Here is a 27,357-nt window from a genome sequence, read left to right on the forward strand (position 1 = left end):
CTGCCCTCAATCCCTCCCAGCATCAGAGTCTTTTCCAATGAGTCAACTCTTCGCATGAGGTGGCCAAAGTACTGGAGTTTCAGCTTTAGCATCATTCCTTCCAATGAACACCCAGGACTGATCTCCTTTAGGATGGACTGGTTGGATCTCCTTGCAGTCCAAGGGACTCTCAAGAGTCTTCTCCAACACCACAGTTCAAAAGCATCAATTCTTTGGTGCTCAGCCTTCTTCACAGTCCAACTCTCACATCCATACATGACTACTGGAAAAACCATATCCTTGACTAGATGGACCTTAGTCGGCAAAGTAATGTCTCTGCTTTTTAATATGCTATCTAGGGTGGTCATAACTTTTCTTCCAAGGAGTAAGCGTCTTTTAATTTCATGGCTGTAGTCACCATCTGCAGTGATTTTGGAGCCCAAAAAGATAAAGTCTGACACTGTTTCCACTGTTTCCCCATCTATTTCCCATGAAGTGATGGGACCAGATGCCATGATCTTCGTTTTCTGAATGTTGAGCTTTAAGCCAACTTTTTCACTCTCCTCTTTCACTTTCATCAAGAGGCTTTTTAGTTCCTCTTCACCTTCTGCCATAAGGGTGGTGTCATCTGCATATCTGAGGTTATTGATATTTCTCCCAGCAATCTTGATTCCAGCTTGTGTTTCTTCCAGTCCAGCGTTTCTCATGATGTACTCTGCATAGAAGTTAAATAAGCAGGGTCACAATATACAGCCTTGACGTACTCCTTTTCCTATTTGGAACCAGTCTGTTGTTCCATGTCCAGTTCTAACTGTTGCTTCCTGACCTGTATACAGATTTCTCAAGAGGCAGGTCAGGTGGTCTGGAATTCCCATCTCTTTCAGAATTTTCCACTGTTTATTGTGATCCACACAGTCAAAGGCTTTGGGTGTAGTCAATAAAGCAGAAATAGATGTTTTTCTGGAACTCTCTTGCTCTTTCCATGATCCAGCAGATGTTGGCAATTTGATCTCTGGTTCCTCTGCCTTTTCTAAAACCAGCTTGAGCATCAGGGAGTTCATGGTTCACGTATTGCTGAAGCCTGGCTTGGAGAATTTTGAGCATTACTTTACTAGCATGTGAGATGAGTGCAATTGTGTGGTAGTTTGAGCATTCTTTGGCATTGCTTTTCTTTGGGATTGGAATGAAAACTGACCTTTTCCAATCCTGTGGCCACTGCTGAGTTTTCCAAATTTGCTGGCATATTGAGTGCAGCACTTTCACAGCATCATCTTTCAGGATTTGAAACAGCTCAACTGGAATGCCATCACCTCCACTAGCTTTGTTCGTAGTGATGCTTTCTAAGGCCCACTTGACTTCACATTCCAGGATGTCTGGCTCTAGGTGAGTGATCACACCATTGTGATTATCCGGGTCATGAAGAATTGTGGTTAGCTTTATATAATCCTGCCTTCAACTGACTGCTTCCCATGAAAGGACTGGGGAATTTAGATAATATTTTTTGCTTTGTGACGCCATGAGCAGAGGCGCCTGGTGGACTACAGTCCATAGGTTCGTGAAGAGTCGGACACGACTGAAGTGACTTAGCACATGTGCACGTGTGCACACATACACGCACGACTCCTCGATTGCTGGGTCCATTTTTTCTTACCTGTGAGCTTTAGAATCCTATTCCTCACCTTTATTTCCAGAACCTGATTATATATAACTGAAGGGAACTGGGCCTGAATTAACTTTATTGCTCGGAGCTCTGGGAGCTGCTGAGCACCTCCACCTGTGGATGCTTCCCCTCCTCTGAGCATGTGTTTCAGTATCTGGGGTTCAGCAGCATAGCCAGTGCACATCTTGCACCCTTCCTGATTGGGGCGACCTGGGGCAAGCTTATCATCCTCTCAGACTCGCTTTCCTTACTTGTCAAATAGAGCTTCAATAAATGTCTGTCTCTATAGCGCAGCAACAGAAGTCTGAGTACCTATTACTGGCAGCACGCCAAGCGCTTCCTATGGATTTTCTGTTTGAATTGTCTAAGACGAGTCATCTTGCTCTTTTATCCCCCTTTACCAGACAAGGAAACCAAGTCTCGGATACTCAAGGTCCCTCAGCTAGTTGAGGGACGCTGCCCTTGCTCTCGACCACGTCCCCTCCAACCCACCGCCCATGTCCGAAGCCTGTCTTCCCTCAGGGTTGTCGAAAGCCTCAGTGAAATAATTTCCTAGAGAACACCTGCTTCTCCTGGGTTGCCCTGACTCATGGTTTTCGTCCCTTTTTAAATGTAATGGTGCTTTCAGGGACCACCTTTGATCACTATTCTTAAATTTTGACTGACAAAAATTTTCCTTTCTGAGTCTTCGAAACCATTACCTCAAACCATCTTGGCACCTCAGAAAGCACTGTTACTCTCATAGCCTAGTGGTTCTCCTTAAAGTCCCGCTCCACTCATAGCTATTAGAACACTTCTATTTCTTTGCAGTTTCTGTGAAGTTAGGGTCCATAACCTTACGAGTTCTGGATTCAGACAAACCGTAACTGAAGGGATTCAGTGTGGGGGCAGGCTTCTGTTCCCAGGCCTCACTGAGACAGTGGTTTTTAATTTCCTGCTTTGATGTCAATCACAGACTTCCATAGGGCACCCTCCCTGGTTAGTAAGTGAGCTGTAACTCGTGCTCTTTACATCTTACCTGGGTCTCAAGAGAACTGGCCATGTCTCCACCTCCTCTCTGGGATGAGTAGTTAAAGAGAAAAACGAGACCCAAATTGTGAGATCTCCTGGAAAATATCTGACCGGTCCTCTTCAAAAGTTTCAAGAGACAAAGACAGGAACTGTCTTGGGTTGAAGGAGGCAGAAGGGGTGGGACAGTTCAGTGCACCTGTAGTCCTGACCTGCATGCTCATCCAAAAAACAGACCCTAGTGGGACCAGCCACCAGAATGAAGATTAACACTGGGGACTCGAGAGGCATCCTGACTCACCACATGCAAGCCCCTCAGAGTCCAAGGCCACCTTCCATCACCTCATTATCCTACCAGGACCCACCATGTATTCCTTAGGGGCACTCAGCTTGCCTGTACATGAGTTTGAATTTTTTCCTCTAGAAGAAAGATGACATTCACAGTTACAATCGTTTGTTAAAGCCTCCATCCACAAAACTAAAACTCCTCATCAGGTAGAAAACTTTGTCTTCTCCTGAAGGGAGAGAAACTGCTAGGGTTAGTGCTGCTGCACTGAGGTTTGGTGCATGAAAGAAGATCCAGGGAAAGGTGGAGGGTGCGTCCTGGCTGAGCATCCTCTGTGAGGAGACCTAGGCTGCAGACTCTGCTCGTGCCGGGCACTGCTGCCCACACTGTCACTTCGCTTCTGCAGGTTCAGTGTGGCACAGCCAATTTTTTAATCTTATCCAGAGAAAGAAATCTTAATAAAAACCAGTTTTCCAAAAAGATATCTTACTTTGGAGCACATTCAGGTCTTTACAGCTTTGCGTTTTGCCTGTTGAGAACCCAGGGTGGCCAGGAGCAGCCCCCATGCTGGACAGGCAGGCAGGTGATACAGGGGGTGTCTATGTGTGATCTGGGGTGGGAGGTACATGGGTTGTCTCTGTGTGATCGGGGCAGGTGGTACATGGGGTGTCTGTGTGATCAGGGGTAGGTGGTACATAGGGTATCTGTGTGTGATCCAGGGCAGGTGGTACACCAGGTGTCTGTATGTGATCGGGGTGGGTGGTAGAGGGGGTGTCTGTGTGATCGGGGGTGGGTGATACAGGGGGTGTCTGTGTGCGATCAGGGGCAGGTGGTACACAGGATGTCTGTGTGTGATCAGGAGTGGTCTGTCGTGGTGAAGCCACCCCTACTTGCCATTTTGATATGTACAAGGTCCACATCCCTAGAGACAGTACAGAGTGGTGGAGTCAGACGGCCTACTTCTGAGTGATCCATGCTTAAAGTGACTCTGACTTTGAAGTCCGTCACTTGTGTTCTGTTAGCTTAGAAAATGGAAATCGTAACTTGTCCCACTTTGCCCTAGAGTTACTGTGAGGATCAAATGAACTGGTGGTAGTACACGTGACACACGGATTGAGAAGTGTTCTCCAAGAGTGTGATGGGAATTGCACTTGGTTTTGTCTACTCGTGGACAAGGCGGTGGTCTTCAGGTGTCTGTCCTGAATGCACACCAGGGCCAGTCCAGGAGATGCTAGACTTGAGAGTTCTTGGAGCGTTTACCAGGTGGGCTTTATCCAAAGAATTAGTTTTACGCCATTGAGGAAATCCACATGAGATTGAAAATTTGGTTCCTAGAATTCCATGAGTTTTTAAAAACCAATTCCTTGAAAATGACTAAGAACTTCAGCAAACCGGACACACTTTAATCTCCTTTGTGATGTTGTATTATTATTTGGTAAGTGACAATTTGGGCTTCCAGGTTATGTAAGCTAGAAGGAATAAAACATGGGTAGTGCCCCTTAAGGGGTGGCCCGGCGAGGATCCACCCCCACCACCATCTTCCTTCCTCGGAAGCAAAGTTGTATAATCTGGAAAACCTGACATTCTGTATTGAGGGTTTATTGTCAGGTAGTAAAACCAGATTTTATATCTCGTTTATTCCTACAACTTCTGATGTGCTTCCAAAAATGGTATTAAGGCAGCAGCTGAGGAAATTTTATGAGATAATGAAGCAGAACAGTTACTGAAAGCCATCTGCTCAGTTGTTTACAAACTTGCTTCAATACTTCAGAGGCAGTGGTGGGCTACGTGTCTAAACTTCACAAGCTGCGCTAGGTAGGACTAAATGAAGTGCGCCTGGGCCGGGCTGAGCGCCGGCCCTCCCGTGCAGGGGGCGCGGTTGCCAGGCAGGCCGGTTGGAAGCCAGCAGAAAGCACACGCAGAGGTGATTATGTGGCACCATCTGTCACGCTTCAAGCCTACCATACAGCATGGCTAATCAGCCTTGGCAGGATGATGGATGAACAGCAGCAGCTGCCAAAAGCCACTGTTGGCAAACAGTCCCGGAGTTAAGAACTTCCCCCCGCTCCCCCGTCTCCCTCTCCAGGGTCCTGCTGCGTGTCCGCATGCTCTACTACCTGAGACAAGAAGTGATAGGAGACCAGGCAGAGAAGATCCTGGAGGGCGCCGACTCCAGGTGGGTACGCGCCTGTGTTCCTCCTCGCCGTGACCATCCAGGCGGTCGGAGTCCACATCAAGGGTGGGGGCACGCTTCAAATCTCCTGCATCCTCAGCGCATCTCTCTTTCTGCATCTCAAATGCAGTGTTTGTCCTACCAGCCTGGGGACATGAGGAGAATTGGGAGAAGCCTGTTTGTAGGTCTGTGTGGACGTACAAAAAGGTGTGAACTAAATGACTCGTGTTCTGAGGTGACCTTTAAAGCAGGGTCCTGTGTGATAAAGTTTACTCCTGGTCCTGGTAGAAGGCGGCCGACTTCTGCCCTTCCCTGCAACCTTGGGTCGCACCGCCCCAGCATCCCCACCCCACTCCACGATGCTCAGGTGCTTGTCGTGGGAAGGGGGTGAGTGTCATGCTCCTCACTTAGCATTCTTTTCCAGCAATGGGGTCTATTGTAAATATCACGTCAGTGGTTGTCTTTACAGTGAAGCTGACGTGTGGATACCTGAACCTTTCCACGCGGAAGTCCCCACAGACTGGTGGGATAAGGAAGCAGACAAGTCCCTCCTCATTGGCGTGTTCAAGCACGGTAAGGGGCGTCTGCATCAGACCCCATCTTGACCATGTGTCTTTGTCTTTATTTAGAGCTCTCTGCACAGTCTCCAAAGTCATAATATTAATGAGGCTAGTTCCAAAGGACTCTTGGCGTCTACGGTTTCCCTACACGAAAGATCTAATATGAACTGTAAATATCAGATGCTGTTTTTGAATGTTTGTTGAGTATTTGAGAAGAAAACATTTCTTCCTTGGCTGTAAATAGAACCCAAACCATATTTGTTTTAATAATAGCCAAGTTGTCCTATAGCTCTTCGGAAACTTTACTTCCAGCACGGCTCCCCTCGCGCGCTCTGCCAGCCCATGTCAAAGTGGACGGTGGGCTTAACCTCTGCTATTAATCTGTACAAGTGCCTCCTGGGCTTTGTTCCAAGCAATATTTCACAAATGTCAGTGCCGAGAACCCGCGGCTCCCCTGAGTGGGACGCAGCCTTGTTAACTTTGAAAGGCCGGGGATGCAGAACTGGCATGATATATACAGTGAACGATTCCTGATTATAATCCCGAGTCTCTGGAGGTCGCTGAGGTATTCTCGGCAGCCCAGCCTGACTAAGGGGGAGAATGATGGCTTATAAAACCTTTCATGATTACAGTTTGGCTGGCGGCTCTACAGCAGTTAGGAGCCGAGGTGGTGTTGTACACACCCTAATTGAATTGTGCCATTCTGCTTGTGCACTGCAGCCGTGTTTTGTGAGCTCAGCCTCAAAAGCCATCTTCCCGCAGTGCACTGTTGGGATCTGCCATTTCCCATCTAGTCAACCTGGGCAGTCAAAAAGCAAATTGCAGTTTGAAAACCATAGAGGGAACAGTGTCATCTTACTGACACGCATCATCTTAAACCTGATCAGACAGGTTCGTTGGCCTGACGTAGACAGGGATGTATCAGCCGGCGGTGGACTTCCTGCAGGACTGAAGCTGCTCAAGGGAGGGTGGGCTGGACCACTGCAGAGGTCATCGAAGAACATTATGCTGCCTTTTAAATGCCAAGCAAAATTAGATTTTGGGGACAACAGGGTCAGACCTCTTCCCGGGCATCTTGCAGTTACCCTGAACCTGTTTTTTCATTAGTATTTACTAAGGTCATTCTGATAACATCCGTGAAAATTCCCCCGCCCCCCCCAAATCTGCCCCGGGAAGAGTGTTCCAAGAATGAGCTACTTCAGCCTGGTTAGTTTAAATAGGGCATAAACCGTCATCTTATAAAGAGATGAACTTGCTGTGAGGCAGCCATGCTGTGGTTCTATGAGTGACGGGCCTTCGTTGTCTCTGTGTGTGTCCTCTCTGGGCTGGGGGGACGGCGCAGGGTACGAGAAGTACAACTCCATGCGAGCTGACCCCGCGCTGTGCTTCCTGGAACGAGTTGGTATGCCCGATGCCAAGGCCATCGCTGCCGAGCAGAGAGGAACAGACATGCTAGCAGATGGCGGTGACGGGTAAGAAGGACACTTTAAAATTTTAATAAACTTTATGTCAGTGTCAGAGTGTCAGATCCACTGGCAGGGTTCAGTCCTTACACAGCACCACGCACTGCACTGCATCTGATTTGGACTTGAGCGGTGTTTACCAGTATAGTCTTGTTTATGTATCATGATGACTATTTAAACACAATATAGCATCTAGATAATCTGCAACTTGTCTTTTTCAAATGATCATGACCCCCCACCACCACCACACCCCACTGCGTGCACACACACCCTCCGCCCCTCACGGCAGCACATTTTAAATACCGACAGAGTCGCTTTGGATGTCAGGCTCAGAATTCAAAGCAGCATGAGGCGAGCTGTTCCTTTTTCTCAGGCTCCTTCGGTCTCTTGCTAATCAGTGTGATTTAAACATTTTTAAAAAACATTTCGTACAGGGGAGAATTTGATAGAGAAGATGAAGACCCGGAATATAAACCAACCAGAACGCCGTTCAAGGATGAAATAGATGTAAGAACTTGAGTACATTCAGTTTTATGGCCCCAGTAAAATATTATATGCCCACATAAGACTTATTAAACTTTATAGATAATGGCCTTTCCTTTAAAAGAAAAAGCAAAATAGAACCCCAAATTAAAATAATTTGTCTTTCTTGCTTTGCTTTTGAGGAATTTGCAAATTCTCCTCCGGAAGATAAGGAAGAGCCCATGGAAATACGTGCCCCAGGTACAACTCTGAAAGCTGGGGGGAGCAGAGCTGAGGAGTGGGACTCAGGCCAGGCCCCACAGCCAGGCTGCAGCTTCTCCACCAGGGTGGTGTCTCCAAATGGCACTTCATCTACTGCTCTCTGTTGTGAAGAATTCTAACTCCTGCTGGTTCTTGGTTAATCGTTATGTTCAATCTCTTTGATAAAATAACAGTTTTTTTGGACAAAGACAACTTATATATTTATGATTTATACCAGTTAATGAAAACTCTTAAGCATCTACAGAAACATAGCTCATGGAAGCAGGAAATTTGTTAAATATCTGAAATAACTGCCAGTTTATTGAGACTATTACCCTACTTTTCCCCTGATATAAAATCATTAGGTAACAATTATATGATTGGTTTTTATGTTCAACATTATTGTATTACATTATCACCATGTAGTTTGTGGCACAAAGTATGTTTCTTTATGTATGATTGATATATGAACTTGGCTTTTTCTCCCCCCTAAGGAATTGAGAAAGAATGGTTTATGAGTTCCATACTAATATGAAACTTCCATACTTCCTCAGTAGTAGTGTTAGTCACTCGGTTTTGTCTGACTCTTGGGGCACCATGTACTGGACTGTAGCCCACCAGGCTCCTCTGTCCATGGAATTCTCCAGGCAAGAATACTGGAGTGGGTTGCCGTTCCCTTTTCCAGGGGATCTTCCTGACCCAGGGATCGAACCTGGGTCTCCTGCATTGCAGGCAGATTCTTTACCATCTGGGCTACAGGGAAGTATTAAGAGCACCACCATGATTTTTCCCAGGCTATCATTTGAATGTTAGCAAGTCATCCTGTTTGGATGGGAAACCCTACGGATGGGAAACCCTACCTATGGCAAAAGTCATAGCTACACATTCAGGAATGTTCTCTCATTCAGGAATGTTCTCCCCGCCTCCCCAGGCAAGCACAGCGAGGGCAGCGCTGAGCTAGGCCAGCTGTACTGGCCCAGCACCTCCACGCTGACCACCCGGCTACGCAGGCTCATCACTGCCTACCAGCGCAGCTACAAGCGGCAGCAGATGCGGCAGGAGGCGCTGATGAAGACAGACCGGCGGAGGCGGCGGCCCCGCGAGGAAGTGCGGGCCCTGGAAGCCGAAAGGGAGGCCATCATATCGGAGAAGCGGCAAAAGTGAGCCTGTTAGGGTTTCCTCAGCCCCTGGTACCTGCCTCTCTCCTCCGCTCTTCCTGGCCTGTAGAGGCAAGAATCACATCCAAGAGGATGGCCATCAAACCCAGCCCCCTCACCAAACCCCCTCGCCCCCCAAAAAAACAAAGAAAAAGCGCTATGGATTCAGTTTAAAGGAGAAGCAGCAGTAACCTTTAAGCCTTTTTACTCGGGGACCAGTCCACAGCTAAGATCTCCTCTCTGACAGGTGGACGAGGCGGGAGGAGGCGGACTTTTACCGCGTGGTGTCCACATTTGGGGTCGTTTTTGACCCTGCGAAGCAGCAGTTCGACTGGAACCAGTTCCGAGCCTTTGCCAGGCTTGACAAGAAGTCCGACGAGAGTCTGGAGAAGTACTTCAGCTGCTTTGTGGCCATGTGCCGGCGGGTGTGTCGCATGCCCGCCAAGCCGGATGATGGTAAGTCCCCAGGGATGCGGAGAAGCAGGAGGACCAGGCATAGGTTCCCCAGGGATGCCGGTGGTGTGGGGATGGGAGCCTGGTGGGGACCGGAAGGGGCGGAAGGTTTCCGAAGGATGCAGGCCGTGCTGGACAGCCTGGGATGGGAGAGGCTGGGCGGGTTCGGGGACCTCCCGCTGCACCTCTCAGTGACACGCGGTCCACTACCCCCTCCCCCCTCCCTCCCTCCTGCCCCCCGCGCAGAGCCACCGGACCTGTCGTCGGCCATCGAGCCCATCACGGAGGAGCGTGCCTCCCGCACGCTGTACCGCATCGAGCTGCTGCGCAGGATCCGCGAGCAGGTGCTGCACCACCCGCAGCTGGCTGAGCGGCTCAAGCTCTGCCAGCCCAGCCTGGACCTGCCCGAGTGGTGGGAGTGCGGCCGGCACGACCGGGACCTGCTGGTGGGCGCCGCCAAGCACGGCGTCAGCCGCACGGACTACCACATCCTCAACGATCCCGAGCTCTCCTTCCTGGACGCGCACAAGAGCTTCGCCCAGGCCCGTGGGGCTGGCGGCGCCCACGCCCTGAACCCTCTGGCCCTGGGCTTTGGCCAGACCCCCGCCGCCACCCCAGCTGCCCCAGGTCAGGAGGACAAGGCGGGGGCAGCCGAGGCCAAGGCCAGAGAGGCCTCCGAGAAGCCCGAGGGGAAGGAGGAGGAGGAGGCCGAGGGTGGCGGCAAGGACCAGAGGCAGGACCGCGAGGCGGAGCCGGGGGCTGGGAAGAGTGAGCCCAGAGGGGTGGAGGTCGGTGTGGACTCCGGGCCCAAGTCCATTTCTGAGAAGGGTTCTGAAGAGGACGAAGAGGAAAAGCTGGAAGATGATGACAAGTCAGAAGAGTCTTCCCAGCCTGAAGGTAAGACCTAACAGATCCTCAGGCCTCTCTTGGCCCCACCCCAGCAGCTGTCTTCATGTCATGTGATCTGTGTCATCTTTGGGTTTTTAAAGGGTAATGAGTGTACATTTTCATTAGGATGGTATCGGTAATGCTTAGATGTGTGTTTTGCCCTGCTATGACCTGTGAACGCACTGCTTCCAGCTTCTCAGAAGGTTTTACAGGCAATAACAATTTTAAGGCAAATGATGTTTAATTTAATTTACGTTCAGAAATAAAGAGTAGGAGTAGAATCTAGGAAGAACCAGTTGTCTTCCTAAGTCCCAGGTAGGTTGCCACGAAACAAAAATAAAACACGTGCTACACTTTTCTACCTGAGCTTCAGCTCGGAATCATGGCCAACACGTTAGTCCTCTTTCTGATGGAGGAGCAGAGGGTCCTGCGGGTCAGAGGCTTGGCTATCACCACCCTCCCCCGAGACTTGTCTGCAGCAGGATGCCCACTGACTAGTGACATAGCCCCCCAAGCCTCCACTTCCTCATCTGTTAAACGGGAGTAACGCCAGCTACGTGCAAGGGGCCTTGCAAGCTTTGAGTGACGGGATTTGCAAAATGCCTGATACCATTCTAGCCATAGTAGGTACGAGATACAAAGGAGCTCGTCAGCATTCAGACATTAATTCCTTTCCCGTCTACACTTCTTTTCAGAAAGATTCTGGTTGTGGGTGATGCACAGTAACTCATTTCTCAGCAGGGGCTGTTTCTAGAGGGAAGAATTTTGATGAAGAGAGCAATGCTTCCATGAGCACTGCTAGGGATGAGACCCGGGATGGATTCTACATGGAGGATGGTGACCCATCTGTAGCTCAGCTCCTTCATGAAAGGACGTTTGCCTTCTCATTTTGGCCTAAGGTTGGTGGGATTTTGTTGTTATTTGGTGACCAAATTAGTAAATGGGGTGAAGAAAATCATTCTACCTTGATTTTTCAAATAATTTTCAGGTAAACTTTGACATAATGTATGAAGATTGTATACTGGATTTTTTTTTTCTTATAAAAGAATGATCTGGAAAAGCGCAAAGAAAAAAAATCTGTAGAATGGTTTCATATAGGATAGGAAAGGTGACAAGAAGCAAAGAAAGTAAGAAAAAACAACTGTTTATAGGGCTCTTTGGTTCCTTGAGGTTTTTTAGGTTATTTGTCTAGTACAGTCGATGGATTATTGCTTCAAAAGACTCACCCATTGATAAAATGAAATGTGTGGATTTTTTGAAAAAAATTTTATTGTGGTAAAAAACACACCATGAAATTTACAGTCTTCACCATTTTTTAAGTGTGCAGTTGGGTAGTGTTAAATATATTCATATATTCACATCATATATATATATTTTCATGCTGTAAAAGGATCTCCAGGACTTTTGTATTTTACAGGACTGAGACTCTATACCCATTATCCCACTCCCCTCCCTCTCTGCCCCTGGATAACCACTATACTACTCTCCGTTTCTGTGAACTTGACATACAGAAGTAGAATCATACAGTACTTGTTCTTTTGTGACTGGCTTATTTCACTTAGTATGATGTCCTCAAGGTCCATCTTTGGGAAAGCATGTAAGAGAATTTCCTTCCTCTTTAAGGCTGAATAATAGTCCATTGTGTGTCTGTACCGTATTTTCCTTATCCATCTGTCCACCGTTGGGACATTTGGCCTCCTTCCTTCTCTTGGCTTATCATGGTGCTGCTGTAAATGGGAATTACTGATATCTCATTGAGACCCTGCTTGCATTTTTTTTTTTTTTTGGTACATACATACAAGTAGTATTGCTGGATCATAGGGTAGTTCTGCTTTTAATTTTTGAGGAACCTCTGTACTGTGTTTCACAGCAGTTGTACCATTTTGCAATCCCAACAACAGTGCACAAGGGAAATGTGTGGACTTTTAAAACAGTGTTTTGTTTTGTTTTGTTTTTAATATCCTGAAGCAGAACTTTCAGATCTAAGACAGCTTGCTATATATTTGGAACCCTGTAATCTTCTGAACTGGGCAGAGGATGGGCTGCTGACCCATTTGCTCAAATACGTTATGAGATAATCGCAAATGTAGTTATCTGTAACCAAAAGCAAAGTGGAAATTACTCTTTTGGCTAACTAGTATAATTTTATAATAAATCTCTGTGTAATTTGGGTCTGTTTTTCAGGGTGGGGAAATAATCTTCCTAATCACCATAACAGGGCTGTCTGGTTTAAGACAGACAGCACAAAAAAAGGTCTCTATGGCCCAGGCTGGTCTCACATAGTGTCCGTTGGAAAGAAACAATGTGAAATTTTTAACTGAAGACTGTACTATCAGAGACGTTGCCCCCTGCCCCCTGGCCCCACCCCCCTTATCTCCCTTGTTTTGCTCATCTCCCTTACTGAGTTTAGAAGGGAGCTTCCCAGATCAGCCCGGAGGCCCCTAGTAGCAGGCCCTTTTAATCTGTGGAAACTGGGTCTAAGAGCTGTAATTAGAAATTTTTAACGTCCACGCTTCAGTGAAACTTGAAGTGATAATAGGTAGAGGATGCAAATCGACACTCATTAGGTGTTCCTAGGTTGGTGCCCATTTGTAATGCTGAACTTTATTAATAGTGACGCTAATGATGTCCCACTTCCTGGGAGAGGCTGCAGTCCAGCATGTGGTGAAGTCGGAGTGCAGGCTTCCATCCATGGTCACCTACCAACACACACCAACAATCTGTAGCCCGAACAGCCTGACTTGTAAAACACGGGGACGTCTTAGAGGCAGTGGTTATGTAATGCCCTCCTATTTATGCGCCTCAGTGTTCATAACTGAGAAATACTGAGCGGTCTGTGTTGTGGCCACCTTCGGACCTCGCAGCAGACTAAAGCGGTTCTGGTGGGTTTGGCTTCTTCTCTCGCTTGTTTGCTTTCTGCTTACTTTTAAGCCTTTTCCGCTCTTTGGCATCTCTGCGGATGTATCCATCTCGTCATTTTCAGCAGGTCTTTGTTATGGTTTCGTGTGACTTTTCTTCTCTCTCTCTAGGACCGAGTAATGATAAACCGATTAGACAACATCTGTGAAGCAGTGTTGAAAGGCAAATGGCCGGTAAATAGGCGCCAGATGTTTGATTTCCAAGGCCTCATCCCCGGCTACACGCCCCCCGCCGCCGACAGTCCCCTGCAGAAGAGGACCCTGGCCGAGCTCTCGGCTGTGGGCCAGGCCAGCATCAGCGGGAGCGAGGAACTCACCGCCTCCCCTCAGCTGTCCAAGGTCAGTAAGAGCGCCCTCCCCGGGGAGCCTAGAGATAAGCTCTCCTGACTCAGGTTGGAAGCTCGTGTTGGCTGGTCCCATTTGAAATAAGAAGGCTGCTCTGGCCTCAGTGGTTTAATTCCTTAAACTTCTCATCCCTGGTTTCCGCTGTGCAGCAGGTGCAGGCTGGGCTCACTGTTTCTGTGGGGATTTTTTCAACAGGAAGATGCCCTTAACCTCTCTGTGCCTCGCCAGCGGAGAAGAAGGAGGAGGAAGATCGAAATCGAGGCCGAGAGAGCTGCCAAGCGGCGAAACCTCATGGAGATGGTGGCGCAGCTGCGGGGGTCTCAGGTGGTCTCGGAGAACGGACAAGAGAAAGTGGTCGATTTATCAAAGGCCTCGAGAGAGGCAGCAAGCTCTACCTCAAACTTTTCATCTCTCACTTCAAAGTTGATCTTGCCCAACATCTCCACGCCGGTGTCTGATGCCTTTAAGACTCAGATGGAACTGCTCCAGGCCGGCCTGTCCCGCACGCCCACCAGACATCTGCTCAATGGCTCCCTCGTGGACGGAGAGCCCCCCATGAAGCGGAGGCGGGGAAGGAGGAAAAACGTGGAGGGCCTCGACCTGCTGTTTATGAGCCACAAGCGGACATCACTGAGTGCAGTAAGTCCAGGGGCTGGTGTCCCCCCTCCCCACCCACGTGTGCACGCTGGCAGCCGAGTCCTGGCTCTGCTGCCCAGGCTGGGGCGTGTGCCCCTCCATGGTGTGGTGTGAAAGCTGTGCCTCCCACCAGAGGAGCCACCGTGGACAGAGCTGGGGTTCTGGGCTGGAACATTGTGCTGAGCGTTGGCACAGATCACTCAGCCTGAACCACATGCAGTTTGAGGATTTATTCTTCCCAAGGCCCTAATGTATTGATTACTCTCGGCAGACTAGCCCCACACAAACACGTGTTCTTCTGAGCCTATAACCTGTGAACCTCGAGATGGAAACACTTCTGCTCTTAGAAGTATCAATATGTTTGGGGCCCAACATTTATTAGATTTGTTCAGCTTCAGACTGAAGATTTGTGTTCATATGCAAAGCTAGTGATTGCAAATTCTCCCACTTCTGTAAATGGGTATTTTAAAAATCTCAACTGAATTGAGGTCTGTGCTAGTTTAGGTTTGCAGGAAATATATGTGTCATTGGATTTTGACATTTACTTCTTCAAAGGAAATGAGTGCAGTGTAATCAAAATATCTCTGTGCCCTGATCTGTCTCAACCACTCACCTAAAACTTTGCCACCCCATTAAGAATGAAAGAGTTTCTCCCAGGAACCAGATTACACAAAGGTCCCCTCTAAAGCACTGAGACTGGTACAAAGCACCAAAATAGCAACCTGCTCCAATATTCTTATCTGGGAAGTCCCATGGACAGAGGAGCCTACCGGGATACAGCCCATAGGGTCACATAAGAGTCGGACACAACTTAGAGATTAAACAACAACAACTCAGTGAGCCTGTGGATTCGAAACCCGAATCAGCACAGGTGCCTGATGAGCCGGCATACGGGTGGTGGGCCCATCCCCTGGGCGGTAGACACAGTTTAAGAAACGCCAAGGGGAGAGGTTTGTTTAAATATGTTTTTCCTTATTTCATCCGTATTATTATTTCCCCATTTTTGAGTTCTTGAATTTAAGGGAAGCTTAATAACCGTAAAGAGTAGGGAGACATGGTGGAATTAAGGTCTAGAAGTGACAAACAAGCTTCCATTGAAACTTGTCCCCTAGTTGGGTCTGATTCTGGAGCAGGAAATGGCAACTCACACCAGTATTCTCGCCTGGGAAATCCTGTGGTCAGAAGAGCTTGGCGGGCTGCAGTCCATAGGGTCACAAAGAGTAGACACAGCTGAAGTGGGCTAGCCATGGGTCTGAGTTTTAGAAGCATCCAGGTGATTAAAAGGTAATTTATTTTCAAAAATTCCCTGGTGGCTCAGACGGTAAAGCGTCTGCCTGCAATGAGGGAGACCCGGGTTCGATCCCTGGGTTGGGAAGATCCCCTGGAGAAGAAAATGGCAACCCACTCCAGTACTCTTGCCTAGAAAATTCCATGGATGGAAGAGCCTGGTGGGCTACAATCCATGGGGTCACAAAGAGTCAGACATGACTGAGCGACTTCATGACAATTACGAATATACCAGTCATAGTAATGGTCATTTTTGTGGATCATGTGATTTACTTTTAGAATCTTGTAAAAAATATGCCGTACAGGGTATCAGTTTGACTAGTTGTTCCCCAAGTTAAAGCAACGCCATTGCTAGGTGTGTGGTCCCCTGCTGGGAACCACCCTAATGCTTTGATAGGTTTAATTCACTGAAAATCCTTTCTCCGGGAACATCAACAAATCATCTTTCCATTTGAATTTCATTTTGTGGACCCAGGATCAGGAATTAGCAATTACAATTTCCTATTGTAATTATAAACACCATAATAGACTTACGACTGACTTTATTCATTCACATATTTTAAGCTATCTCTAAGAGTTTATTAGTTTTTTCCCCCCTAAAGTCCTATTAGCAACCTAGCTCAAAACTCTTAACAGATATTAGAGAATGTATGTTTATTTTAATTATTTTTTTTTACTTTTAAATGTTGGAATTTCGCAGTTCCTCATTTGGTGTTATAGAGGGTTTTGTGTGAGCACATAAAACAGAAGGAGAATGGATCTATAAATAAACTGAGTAGTGAAGAGCGGTAGAGGTCAGCAAGGTTACTTGTGTGGAATGAGACAAATCCTAAAATCTCATGTTGACATCATGCTGGAGATCACTGTGCAGCTGTGAAAAGCAAGGATGCAGCCGTTCTGCATTCAACAGCCTTGTGGGAATCAGCCATGCCCTGTGCCAGGTACTGGGATGCAGAGAATAAAAGCCTGACAGGTGCTTACACCAGAGAACGCAGTGTTTAAGATGGGCGACAGATAAATAACAACCTGTCATTGTTGTGAGGCGCCCCTGGGGTATTTTGAGAACCCAAAGGAAGAATGGGAATGGAAGGAGGAGAATGTGGGCAGAAACAGGTGGGAAAGTTTCCCTATAGGTGGTCATACCTCAGTTAAATTTTGCAGGTTGTATGGGAGTAAGTCATTTGAAAAGAGGGGGCTGGGAGAGCATGTGCAAAGGGACCGTGGCCAGGGAGAACCCATTGTGTCCGATGAACTGAAAGTTACTGGCCAGGGAGTTTGATGAGGAGGCAGCTTCAGCAGAGAGGAGCTTGGGCATAAGGTGAGATGTAAACCACAGAGGGCTTTGGTAGCCGAGCTAAAGAACTTGGATTTTATCCTGAAGGTGATGGGAATTCAATTACAAAGTTAGCTTAACTAGGGGAAGTGATGTAACATAATCTTTGAACTAGGAAGGGTGCAGTTCAGCAGATTGCCTCCTGTCTAACAGAGTAGAGACTGGATTAAACAGGGTGGAAGTAGAATCAGAGGGGCCGTTTAGAAGTACTGCAGTGATGCAGGGGACCAGTGATGGAGACCTGAACCAAAGCGGTGGCAGCATGGCTGGGCAGATGGGCCTTGTGAACGACGTCTGCAGGTTGCAATGCAGAGTTTGAGGACCAGTGGCTGGGCGATGGTCAGGTCTCAGCTTCAACTAATTCATCTTTCCAGTGTTGCCACACAGGCCTGATATGAAATATTGTACTACCAACAAAACTGTACTGAGTGCAGAAAGCCAAAAAGCTACACATGAACTGGCTTTTGGAACATTCTGTGAATTATAATTTCTATAATTTCTTTTTTTTTTTTTGCTGTACTGTGCCGTATGTGGAATGTTAGTTTCCCAACTAGGGATTTGAGCCTGTGCACCCTGCCTTGGAGGTCTTAACCACTGGACCTGCAGGGAAGTCCCCTAATTTTCGTTTCTTTAATGACGCTCTCCAGGGATTCCCAAGAAAGACTGAGAGGCTACCCACCCCTTCAGGCACACCAGGCTCAGACTCCCCTGCCTGTGTCGTGTTCCTAGTGGGTCTCAAACATGGAGCAGAGATGGACTGTGAATTTTCTACCTTATTACTAATTGTACAGTGTGAAGAATAAGTTACATCTTCTGACTTAATCGCTGTTCCGAAACTGCCACTGTTTCAAGTAGCCTTTTTCCCTTTTGAAGAGACCCACCCCGCTAGGCTCCTGGTTCCTTGGGCCAGGACGTAGTCAGGACCGCTCTCTCCACTCAAGAATTGAGACCATTGTCTTCTTTCTGCAGGAGGATGCTGAAGTGACCAAAGCTTTTGAAGAGGATATAGAGACCCCACCTACAAGAAACATTCCTTCTCCTGGACACCTGGACCCAGACGCACGGATCCCTGTTATAAATCTCGAAGATGGGACGAGGCTGGTGGGGGAGGAGGCGCCTAAAAATAAGGATTTAGTTGAATGGCTGAAGCTGCATCCCACTTACACTGTTGATATGCCAAGTTATGTACCAGTGAGTATCACTGAGCAGAGACTTGTTGCAGGGGACTCTTGCCCGGTCAGTCCTTCTCCTTCTCCTGTAGAACATGGAAGTCTCTGGTCCCTCAGTCTGTCTTGTCAGTGTGAACGTTTTCCAGCTTTCATCACTCTGTATTCTACATTAGGGGTTTTCCTGGTGGCCCAAGTGGTAAAGAATCTGCCCGCCAACTCGGGAGACGTGGGTTCGATCCGCTGGAGGAGGGAATGGCAACCCACTCCAGCATTCTTGCCTGGGAAATCCCATGGACAGAGGAGCCTGGCGGGTTGCACTCCATGAGGTCACAAAAGAGTCGGACACAGCTTAGTAACTAAACAAAAACATAAAAAATTCTACATTAGAGAAACTAACTTCAGGTCTGTCCAGTGTGAAGAGCAGCCTCGTAGCTATTTGAAGACGCCTAGTATGCATTTCCTTGTTTTTTCCTTCTCCCACCAAATAGATGTGATTTTTTTTTCCCATTACTCTTCACATGGTGTGGTTTCCAGGTGGTCCCGTTAATAGAAAAACACACACCCCACCCCCAACCAACACACTTTAATTGGTCTCTGGACTGGATCTGCCCAGCACAGATTAGGAAGCTGTTCCGGAAGAGATCTGAGCAGCTAATGCAGCCTGAGGCTTTATTGGCGTCTTTCTTAAACAACTAACACTCATGCCGTTTATTAAACATCAGACAGGAACCCTAGATGATTTGTCACTTAAACTGCTTGCTAGCTTTAAACAGCGCACGCTTTATGTCTTATACTTACGTGATTGAATTTTTTCAAGCTTAAATGTGGGAGTTTGCATTTTATCTTGGTGAGTTTCTGCCACTCAGAATGCACCCTCCTGCATAGACTCTCTATCCCTTAGGCTGTTTTTTCTCGTGCACATTCTCATGGCGTAGACATGAGATCATCTCTGTATCCATTCACATCATCGAGTAGAGATTAGTAAAGGAGCAAGAGAAAGTTTCCTTTTAAAATACTATGACTCAGTGAAACATTTGAAGTCAAGACTTGAAGAAGGTTATTGACAGATGAGAAAAAAAGCATATTCTCAGCTTTCAAGTTTGTTCTTTAAGTATAGGAGAAGGAGAATAGTTTTTCCTTTCAAAGAAAACTAGGGTTTCTGATCCTTAAAATGATCCTTGAAATTTCCATAGTAGTTAAAAATGGCCTGACTGTTCTGCTTGTCATCCATATAGGAAAGAATAAGTATTAACTATGGTTTTACTAAATATGATTCTTGTATTTTTATGTTTTTTTGCAGAAGAATGCAGATGTGCTGTTTTCCTCATTTCAGAAACCGAAACAGAAACGACACAGATGTCGAAACCCTAATAAATTGGATATAAACACTTTGACAGGAGAAGAAAGGGTGCCTGTCGTGAACAAACGAAATGGGAAGAAGGTAAATCCTGGGAAGGAGAATTGATCTCTCTGGGATGTCTTTTCCCAGAAAGAAATATTTTATTCCAGCCTCTTTATAAGTTGATATTTCTTCCAGAATACATGTGATATGTGTATGTATCTGTGTAGATACACAAATGGGGTGGGGGGGAGAGGGAAGAACTTGTTAGTTTCTAAGTCTTTTTCCAAATGCCTCTCCCCAGATGGGTGGAGCTATGGCGCCTCCGATGAAGGATCTGCCCCGGTGGCTGGAAGAAAACCCCGAGTTTGCAGTGGCCCCAGACTGGACGGACATAGTCAAGCAGTCTGTAAGTACAGATTCTGCCTCTCTGTCCAGGAAGGTATCTGTACAAAATAGTTTTCCTGAATTTTTCTTTATTTTCTGCTGGTTATTAATTATTCAATGATAATTTATTCTTGGCTTAAAAGAATTGACACAGTACATCATTTCCATAGATCATCAATACATCATCATTCCTTGTATCCATATGTCATTAATCCAAAGTGGATTAATTTGACAGCTATGATTTAAAGGACTGTATACAAATACACACTTATGGTATTAGAGGCAGACTTACTCTAGGGAGAAAGCCCCCAGGTAAACCTGGGTAACAGCATCAGTGGAATGGAATTTATGGTGGTTGAGATCCTTAAGATTAACTGTGATTTCTGGTTTTAAGATAAACAAATGAAAAATACAGCAATTCTGCCTAGATATTTATTTCACTATTTCTTTTTGCAATTAATTTGTTAATAAAGTCTTTATTCTTTTTATTTGTACAAAGTATATAGTAAAAGTGCTTATTTTTCTTTTGGTGAACAGTTGTATTCATCTTCACACGTGGATAGTTTCTTGAACAGTTGCCATAATCAGAAGAATATAGACAGTTACATTGCTGACCCAAATTCCCTTGTATTGTTCTCTGTCTCCACCTCCAGCCCAGGGCACTCACTCCTTGATCTGTTCTCCGTTCCTAGAGTTTTGTCTTTTTGAGAATGTCACGCATAAAGAAGTGTAAATTACATAACCTTTTTGAGACAGCTTCCTTCACTCATCATACAGAAATTCATCCAAGTGGTTACATGTGTCCGAAGTTTCACGGCTGATACACTCCTGTGCTTGGATATAACCCTGGGTGTGGTTCACTATCACCCATGGAAGTACTCTGGGTTGTTTTCAGACTGTGACAGTTACAAGCAGAATTGCTGTAAAACACTTGTGTACACATTTTGGTGTGAAGATGAGTTTTTGTTTCTCCAGGATAAATACTAAAATGTTACTTGAAAGTGAAAAGTGTTAGTCACTCAGTCGTGTCCAACTCTTTGTGACCCCATGGACTGTAGCCCACCTGGCTTCTCTGTCCATGGGATTTCCCAGGCAAGAATACTGGAGTAGGTAGCCATTTCCTTTTCCCAACCAAGGGGTCGGACTCATGTCTCCTGCATTGGCAGGTGCGTTCTTTACAACTGAGCCACCAGGAAAACCCCCATTGATAGAGTACCCTTTCACATTTTTTTTTCCCCTGAAATTCAGCATAATCTGAGGAGCTGTATAATGCTAAAAGAGAGAAGCTTTGCTTTCATAGGTTCTATCCTTGAGCTTTTTGAATGGGAATAATTTGCTTGTGTATTTCCATTCTGAACCATCAGTGTTGAGTTTATCACAAAGGTCTAGGTGGAAATGAGGTTTTGTCTCGCAACTTTGACAGCCCATGTTTGCCTCTCCCTTCCCTTCAGGGCTTCGTTCCGGAGTCAATGTTTGACCGGCTTCTCACTGGACCCGTGGTGCGGGGAGAAGGGGCAAGCCGGCGCGGACGGAGGCCCAAGAGTGAAATCGCCCGGGCTGCCGCGGCAGCCGCAGCAGTGGCCTCCACGTCAGGGATCAACCCGCTGCTGGTGAACAGCCTGTTCGCGGGGATGGACCTGACGAGCCTGCAGAACCTCCAAAGCCTCCAGTCGCTCCAGCTGGCGGGCCTCATGGGCTTCCCTCCGGGACTGGCCACTGCCGCGGCGGCCGGAGGCGACGCCAAGAATCCGGCGGCCGTGCTGCCCTTGATGCTGCCGGGCGTGGCCGGGCTGCCCAGCATGTTTGGGCTCGGGGGGCTGCTCAACGCCCCGCTGTCCGCCGCCGCCGGGAGCCCCGCGGCCACGGCCGGTCCCACGGATGCCGAGGACGGTGCGTCCAGGGCGGAGGAGAAGGGTGGCGAGCACGAGGACGAGAGCAAGGACCCGGAGAAAAGCACAGACGCCGTCCCGGGCCCAGACTCCGCGAACGGATCAGTGGGTGCTGCTACCGGCCCGGCCGGCCTGCCCTCCAACCCGCTGGCCTTCAACCCCTTCCTGCTGTCCACCATGGCCCCCGGCCTCTTCTACCCGTCCATGTTTCTACCTCCAGGACTGGGGGGATTGACGCTGCCCGGCTTCCCCGCGCTCGCGGGGCTCCAGGGCGCCGTGGGCGCCGGCGAAGACAAGGCCCCCGACAAAGCGGAGGGGGCCGCCTTTCAGGAGGAGGAGCCCCTCGAGGGCAGCGACGCCGAGGAGAGCCTGGACAAGACGGCCGAGTCCTCCGTCCTGGAAGACGAGATCGCCCAGGGTGAAGAGCTGGACTCCCTCGACGGTGGGGACGAAATAGAAAACAATGAAAATGATGAATAACCAGTACCAGTTTCCAGTTAAAGTGTTTAAAAACTTTTGACAAGTGGTAGTCCTACTGTTTACACTCACAGTTAATGTTCATACCTAGTTTTATAAGCTGTTCTGTAACATAGTGTAGCAAAAGAAAGAAAAAAAGTCCCAAGTCATGTTATACAGGTGTGTCAAAAGGTATCTTGGTCATTAAGTATTGTGCAGTGCATTATTTATTATCCCTAGGAGAGATGAAATTTGAGAGGTGATCCTGTCTTTTTAAGGAAACTTACATAATGCTCTGCTTCTTTTTTTTTTTTTCTTCCCTTGTTCTCTACTTTTTCTTTTGGTACCATTGGTATTATAATAAAGAGCAATTTGTAACCGAGTGGCACTCATGGAAGGAAGTGCTGCTCAAAGGAAGTATGAAGTTATATATTTAATTTTTTAATTTTAATTTTTTTTTTTTTTTTTGCTGTGAAGGTCAAGATGAAATTTACCATACATATCATACTTGCTCATTTGTTTCCCTTTATGACTGTACGGGGGCGGGGGGTCCCACACTCACGCATCACACACATCCATACACTCTGACAATCTCCACCTTAGTGTGAACGTCTCTGTCCCGAGGCGCAGCAATAATAAGGCAGCTGTTGAATGTGAAGGGTCCCTTTGGAAATTAACCTACTGGGAGGGTTCTTGCCAGACAGAACTGCAGTTCCATTGTCTCGTGGTCTTGTAATGCACTGGTATAAACAAAATAAATAGATGAAATTAATAAAGAGTGAAAGAAGAGAGAATCAGGTACCTTTTTTAAATTAAAGGACTTTGTTACTTTAGCCACAAAGCTAAAACAGCGTTACCTCAGCTCTAAACTAGCCTTGAAGTTTACAAACATGACTTTGTAAATGTATTGTTTTTCTTTGTTGTGATGTCCTTTTATTTTTTTTCTTTGAAAACTGCTATCATGTAAGATAAAATGTAAATTGCTGCCAACTGTAGTAATGATGCTTTTAATAAAAGTGGCCCACGATATGCAGAGATGTAATTATAGAATGTAGTAGGGTAGGGGAACTGGTCACTCTATTTTTTGTATTCGCAATAGATGCAAATACAGCATTCTGGCCTTTGTAGTTTCTTGATATATTCTCCTATACCAGATTAGCTCTTGGTAATTGTCTTCAGACTAGACAGGAAGAAAAACCTTCAATTGCCTTTACATAATTCTACTCCGGATATCTCAATAGACCCGCACGCAAAATCCTCCCATTATGTCCTCAAAAGGGCATCCAAGACTGACAACACTTATACACGTGTGCAGCATCTGATAATGTGGTACACCGAGGAACAAGAGGGCAAAAGAAAAACGAGGCTTTTAATAGGCACGGTATCTGGGTCATTTATCCCCAGTTAATGGGTGGAAAAATACAAGGTGTGGGATCAGCAAGGGACGCAGAGGCAGGCTCCCCAGTGTCCTGCGGACCCAGGCTGCGAGCCAGGGCGGCGAAGAGCCACGTGGAATGAACACGGATGCGTTTAAGCAAGTGCGTGCGAGCGTGCACAGGTATGTTGACAGGTACACGCACACATGCCTCTTCTCGCGCGTGCACGCGCGGGGCCTGGGAGCTGCTGATCAGTGCACCTCTGTACGACCTTTGATATTTCAGGTAAACCGAAGTTTGAGATCCACTGTTTTCATCTTGTTGTCACTTGAGCAAACACAAAGCGCCTTGTCCTTGCCATTAAAAAGCAGAGGAAGAGCCAGTGGGGTTGGTGAGCGGTGGCGTTGGTCTGCGGGTAGCTTCTCTCCACGCCCTCCGCCAGGACGCACACAGGCCATCCCCCGCCCCAGGTGGCACGGGACAGACTGTCCCAGTTCTTTTTAGACAATGAGGTTCTGTGAGTTCCCATCCCAAGGTGAAAATATTCCCATGACGATTCTGGAAAAAGAGCCTCGTGAAGCCTCCACCTTAGAGACCCCGTGGTGGTTTCATCCATCACTGGGACTTTTCTGTTTTTTGAAAGCGCCTGCGTTGTGCCCAGGAGGACAATTAATGCCTCTAAGAGAATGTCTCCTGGAACGGAGTTCTTAAATCATGGATACTAAGACTAGAACGGCACGAAGTATAGAGAACTTAAATATTTAAGTAACTGGAAGATTTTTTAAGCTTTAACATAGGCCCTTAGATAAGGAGAAAATGTTTCATAAAATGAGCCCCAAAGAGTCTTCTTTGGAAATTCGTTATAGCATTCTAAGTTTTCCTATGACCTCCGGTAAACAGAGCACACGATGTGACTCTGTCCCTGTTGCAGGAAGATGCTGAGAACAGTGATGATCTTCAAAGCAGAGGCATGAACTGCTTGTGGCCAGAAGAAACGCTGCTGTGATAGGTAGGTCAGCGGCTGGCTGAGTCATCTGCAATTGATGTGTGAAGGTGACCTTAAAGTTATGCAATGTTCCATGCTGGGAAAAAATGCATCTTTTTCTCTTTTTTTCTCTCTTTAATGGAATAAATTCTTGATACGAGATCTCGGATTTATCTAAGAAATGTTTTAAATTCGGTCTGATCCTTCGTGACTCCTGTTGGTTGGGTGCCCTGTATAAATTAAGAAGTAAGGTGCTAAGTGTTTTCCATGGCATTGCTGAAGGCAGTCCTGTTCTTCCATGAGGGAACTGAGACCTGGAGACTCTTTAAGTAACAGGCCAACAGTAAATACAGGAAGCTGGGTTTGAATCCAAGCAGTCTGATTAGAGCCTCCTTAATAGTTTCTTGAAATACCACATTCGGGTTTCTGAAAATAATTATTTAGTGATGATTTGAAATGTTTAGGGCTTTGTATTTTTACATCCCCTCCCTTACGCCTCCATGAAATGCAAGTACTGGTCCGTCAGTTGTGTCCGACTCTGTGTGTGACCCCATGGACTGTAGCCCACTAGGCTCCTCTGTGAGATTCTCCAGGCAAGAATACTGGAGTGGGTAGCCATTCCCTTCTCCAGAGAATCTTCCTGACCCAGGGATTGAACCAGCATCTCCTGAATTTAAGGCGGATTCTTTACTGGATGAGCCATCTGGGAAGCCCCGCCCTTCCATAAGGGACCTTAAATCTCAGATTGGGATTTAAGAGACAGTCTGTATGAAGCAGATCCTGGAAGACTGTGAGCTCTGACTAGGGAAACTTGAGTCTCAGTTACCTCTCTTAAATTTGGATTTATCTTGCCCCGTGAATATTTCTATTTTATAAAGAAATCAAGTCTTTAGAAAAGACCGAGCATCAAAGCTAGTAAATTGCAAACCTGGTATTTCAACTCAGGTTGACCTAACTCCAGAGCCCAAGCACTTAACCTGTGTGCTGGGGTAATTAACATTCATCCACAAACATTTACTAGGTGTTGTGTGTTAGATACTGTTTTAGTGGCAAGAGTATAATGAAAAACAGAATAAGAATAAACTAGAGGCATGTTGTCATTATGCTTATATGCTAAAAGAAAGATGATAAACAGATACAAATACAATTTTTGTAGGTGGAGTTGTTCAGTCGCTTAGTCTGACTCCAGACTGCAGTCACATGGACTGCAGCACTCCAGGCTTTCCTGTCCTCCGTCTCCCAGATTTCCTCAAATTCATGTCCATTGAGTCATTGATGCCATCCAACCATCTCATCCTCTGCTGCCCCATTCTCCTTTTGCCTTCAGCCTTTTCTAGCATCAGGGTCTTTTCCAGTGAGTCAATTCTTCACATCTGGTGGCCAAAGTATTGGAGTTTCAGCTGCAGCATCAGTCCTTTCAATGAGTGTTCAGGGTTGATTTCCTTTAGGAGTGGCTGGTTTGATCTTGTAGATGGAGGCATACTGTTAAATAGAAGATAGGCAGGAGCTCACTGTGGAGGGGATGACTCTGTTTACAGCTGGGTAATGAGAAGCAGTGGCCAGACAAAGCTGGTTGGAGACTGTTCCAGGCAAATGGAAGAGTCACTGCAAAGGTCCACAGTTGACAGATTGGAAGAAGCAGGGTCAAGGAGCTGTCTGCCTGGAAGTTATGGGGGAGGGCGACCAAACCGATCTTCATGGAGGATTTGGATTTCCTAAGTGCCGTAGAAAGTCCTTGGAAGGTTTTATGCAGAGATGTGATATCATATTCATGTTTTGTTTTGTAGTTTTTAATAATCACTGTGACTGCAATGTGGGGGAAAAAAATGGCTTGGAAAGAAGAATCAGGAACTCAATCTTGGGTTAAGGCAGTCAGTAACAACGAAGATGCTATTATTTAGTTGTTAAGTCATGTCTGACTCTTTGTGACCCCATGGACTGTAGCCTGTCAGGCTCCTCTGTCCATGGGGTTCTCCAGGCAAGAATACTGGAGTGAGTTGCCATTTCCTTCTATCTTCCCAACCCAGAGATTGAACCCGTGTCTCCTGCTGGGTAGGCAGATTCTTTACCACTGAGCCACCTGACAAGCCCAGCAATGGGAATGGAAAGCAGTAAATGGATTTAGGATACGTTTTAAAGAAACAGAGCTTCCAATCTGCATTACATGAATAACTCAAATTAACTTTTCAGGATTGCTCCTACTGGATTATACCCAAAGGTTAAACCAACAGATGAAGAATGTATACAGTGCTTTTTTTTTTTTTAATTCCAGGATTAGTGTTAATAGAGAAGATCCAAAGAACAGAAACCCTTCTATCCATGTTCTTAGAAAGTTATCTTTTCAGTTAAGTGAAAATTATTTGTTAATCATCTTTGAGAGAAGTTTTTAGAAATGATTTCTAACAAATAGTGGAGGTATGGATGTGTGTATTGTTGAAGTGACGTGTGTGCAGTGAACATGAGTGTGTCTCCAGAGCCAATAAATTAAGAAGCAAAACAATGTAAATGACCTCTACTAACAAGCACTTAAAAGGTAGAAATATATCTTACTCATTCAATTTGGCTCTCTAATGAGCAATTTTATGTATCTTCTTAGCACAGGTAAAATTTACTATGGTTTTATAGACATTTTATGGTAAAGTAAACTACATTTGACAAAATAGATGGATCAATTACCATTTGGAATATTTAATGTAAGACTTCTTTCTGTGGGAGTATTTCATTGTTGAATTTTTTTGTTGGGAGGGTTACCTAATTTGGAGATTTTTTCTTGTGGGAGTTAGAATGGTGATTTTCAAAGTATTTGGGACTCTACCAGTTATTTCTGGGGGTTTCCCTGTTAGCTCAGTTGATAAAGATCCACCTGCAATGCAGGAGACCCCAGTTC

General features: G+C 46.4%; 1 protein-coding gene across 1 annotated transcript in view; it reads left to right on the forward strand.

Annotated features, from left to right (window-relative positions):
- Window positions 1-23,138, forward strand: part of CHD7 (chromodomain helicase DNA binding protein 7) — a 191,666-nt gene extending 168,528 nt beyond the window's left edge. The window contains exons 24-38 of the mRNA XM_052652070.1: window positions 5,020-5,109; window positions 5,576-5,679; window positions 7,009-7,138; window positions 7,564-7,636; window positions 7,795-7,852; window positions 8,784-9,012; window positions 9,257-9,465; window positions 9,709-10,359; window positions 11,089-11,249; window positions 13,380-13,607; window positions 13,809-14,252; window positions 17,839-18,060; window positions 19,339-19,479; window positions 19,682-19,786; window positions 21,216-23,138. Coding sequence (XP_052508030.1) covers window positions 5,020-5,109; window positions 5,576-5,679; window positions 7,009-7,138; window positions 7,564-7,636; window positions 7,795-7,852; window positions 8,784-9,012; window positions 9,257-9,465; window positions 9,709-10,359; window positions 11,089-11,249; window positions 13,380-13,607; window positions 13,809-14,252; window positions 17,839-18,060; window positions 19,339-19,479; window positions 19,682-19,786; window positions 21,216-22,133 — 3,763 coding nt within the window. The 3' untranslated portion in view covers window positions 22,134-23,138. The remainder of the gene's footprint in view (window positions 1-5,019; window positions 5,110-5,575; window positions 5,680-7,008; window positions 7,139-7,563; window positions 7,637-7,794; window positions 7,853-8,783; window positions 9,013-9,256; window positions 9,466-9,708; window positions 10,360-11,088; window positions 11,250-13,379; window positions 13,608-13,808; window positions 14,253-17,838; window positions 18,061-19,338; window positions 19,480-19,681; window positions 19,787-21,215) is intronic.
- Window positions 23,139-27,357: the final 4,219 nt, after the last annotated feature.

Source organism: Budorcas taxicolor, chromosome 14, assembly GCF_023091745.1.
Source record: "Budorcas taxicolor isolate Tak-1 chromosome 14, Takin1.1, whole genome shotgun sequence".
Taxonomy (NCBI): Eukaryota; Metazoa; Chordata; class Mammalia; order Artiodactyla; family Bovidae; genus Budorcas; species Budorcas taxicolor.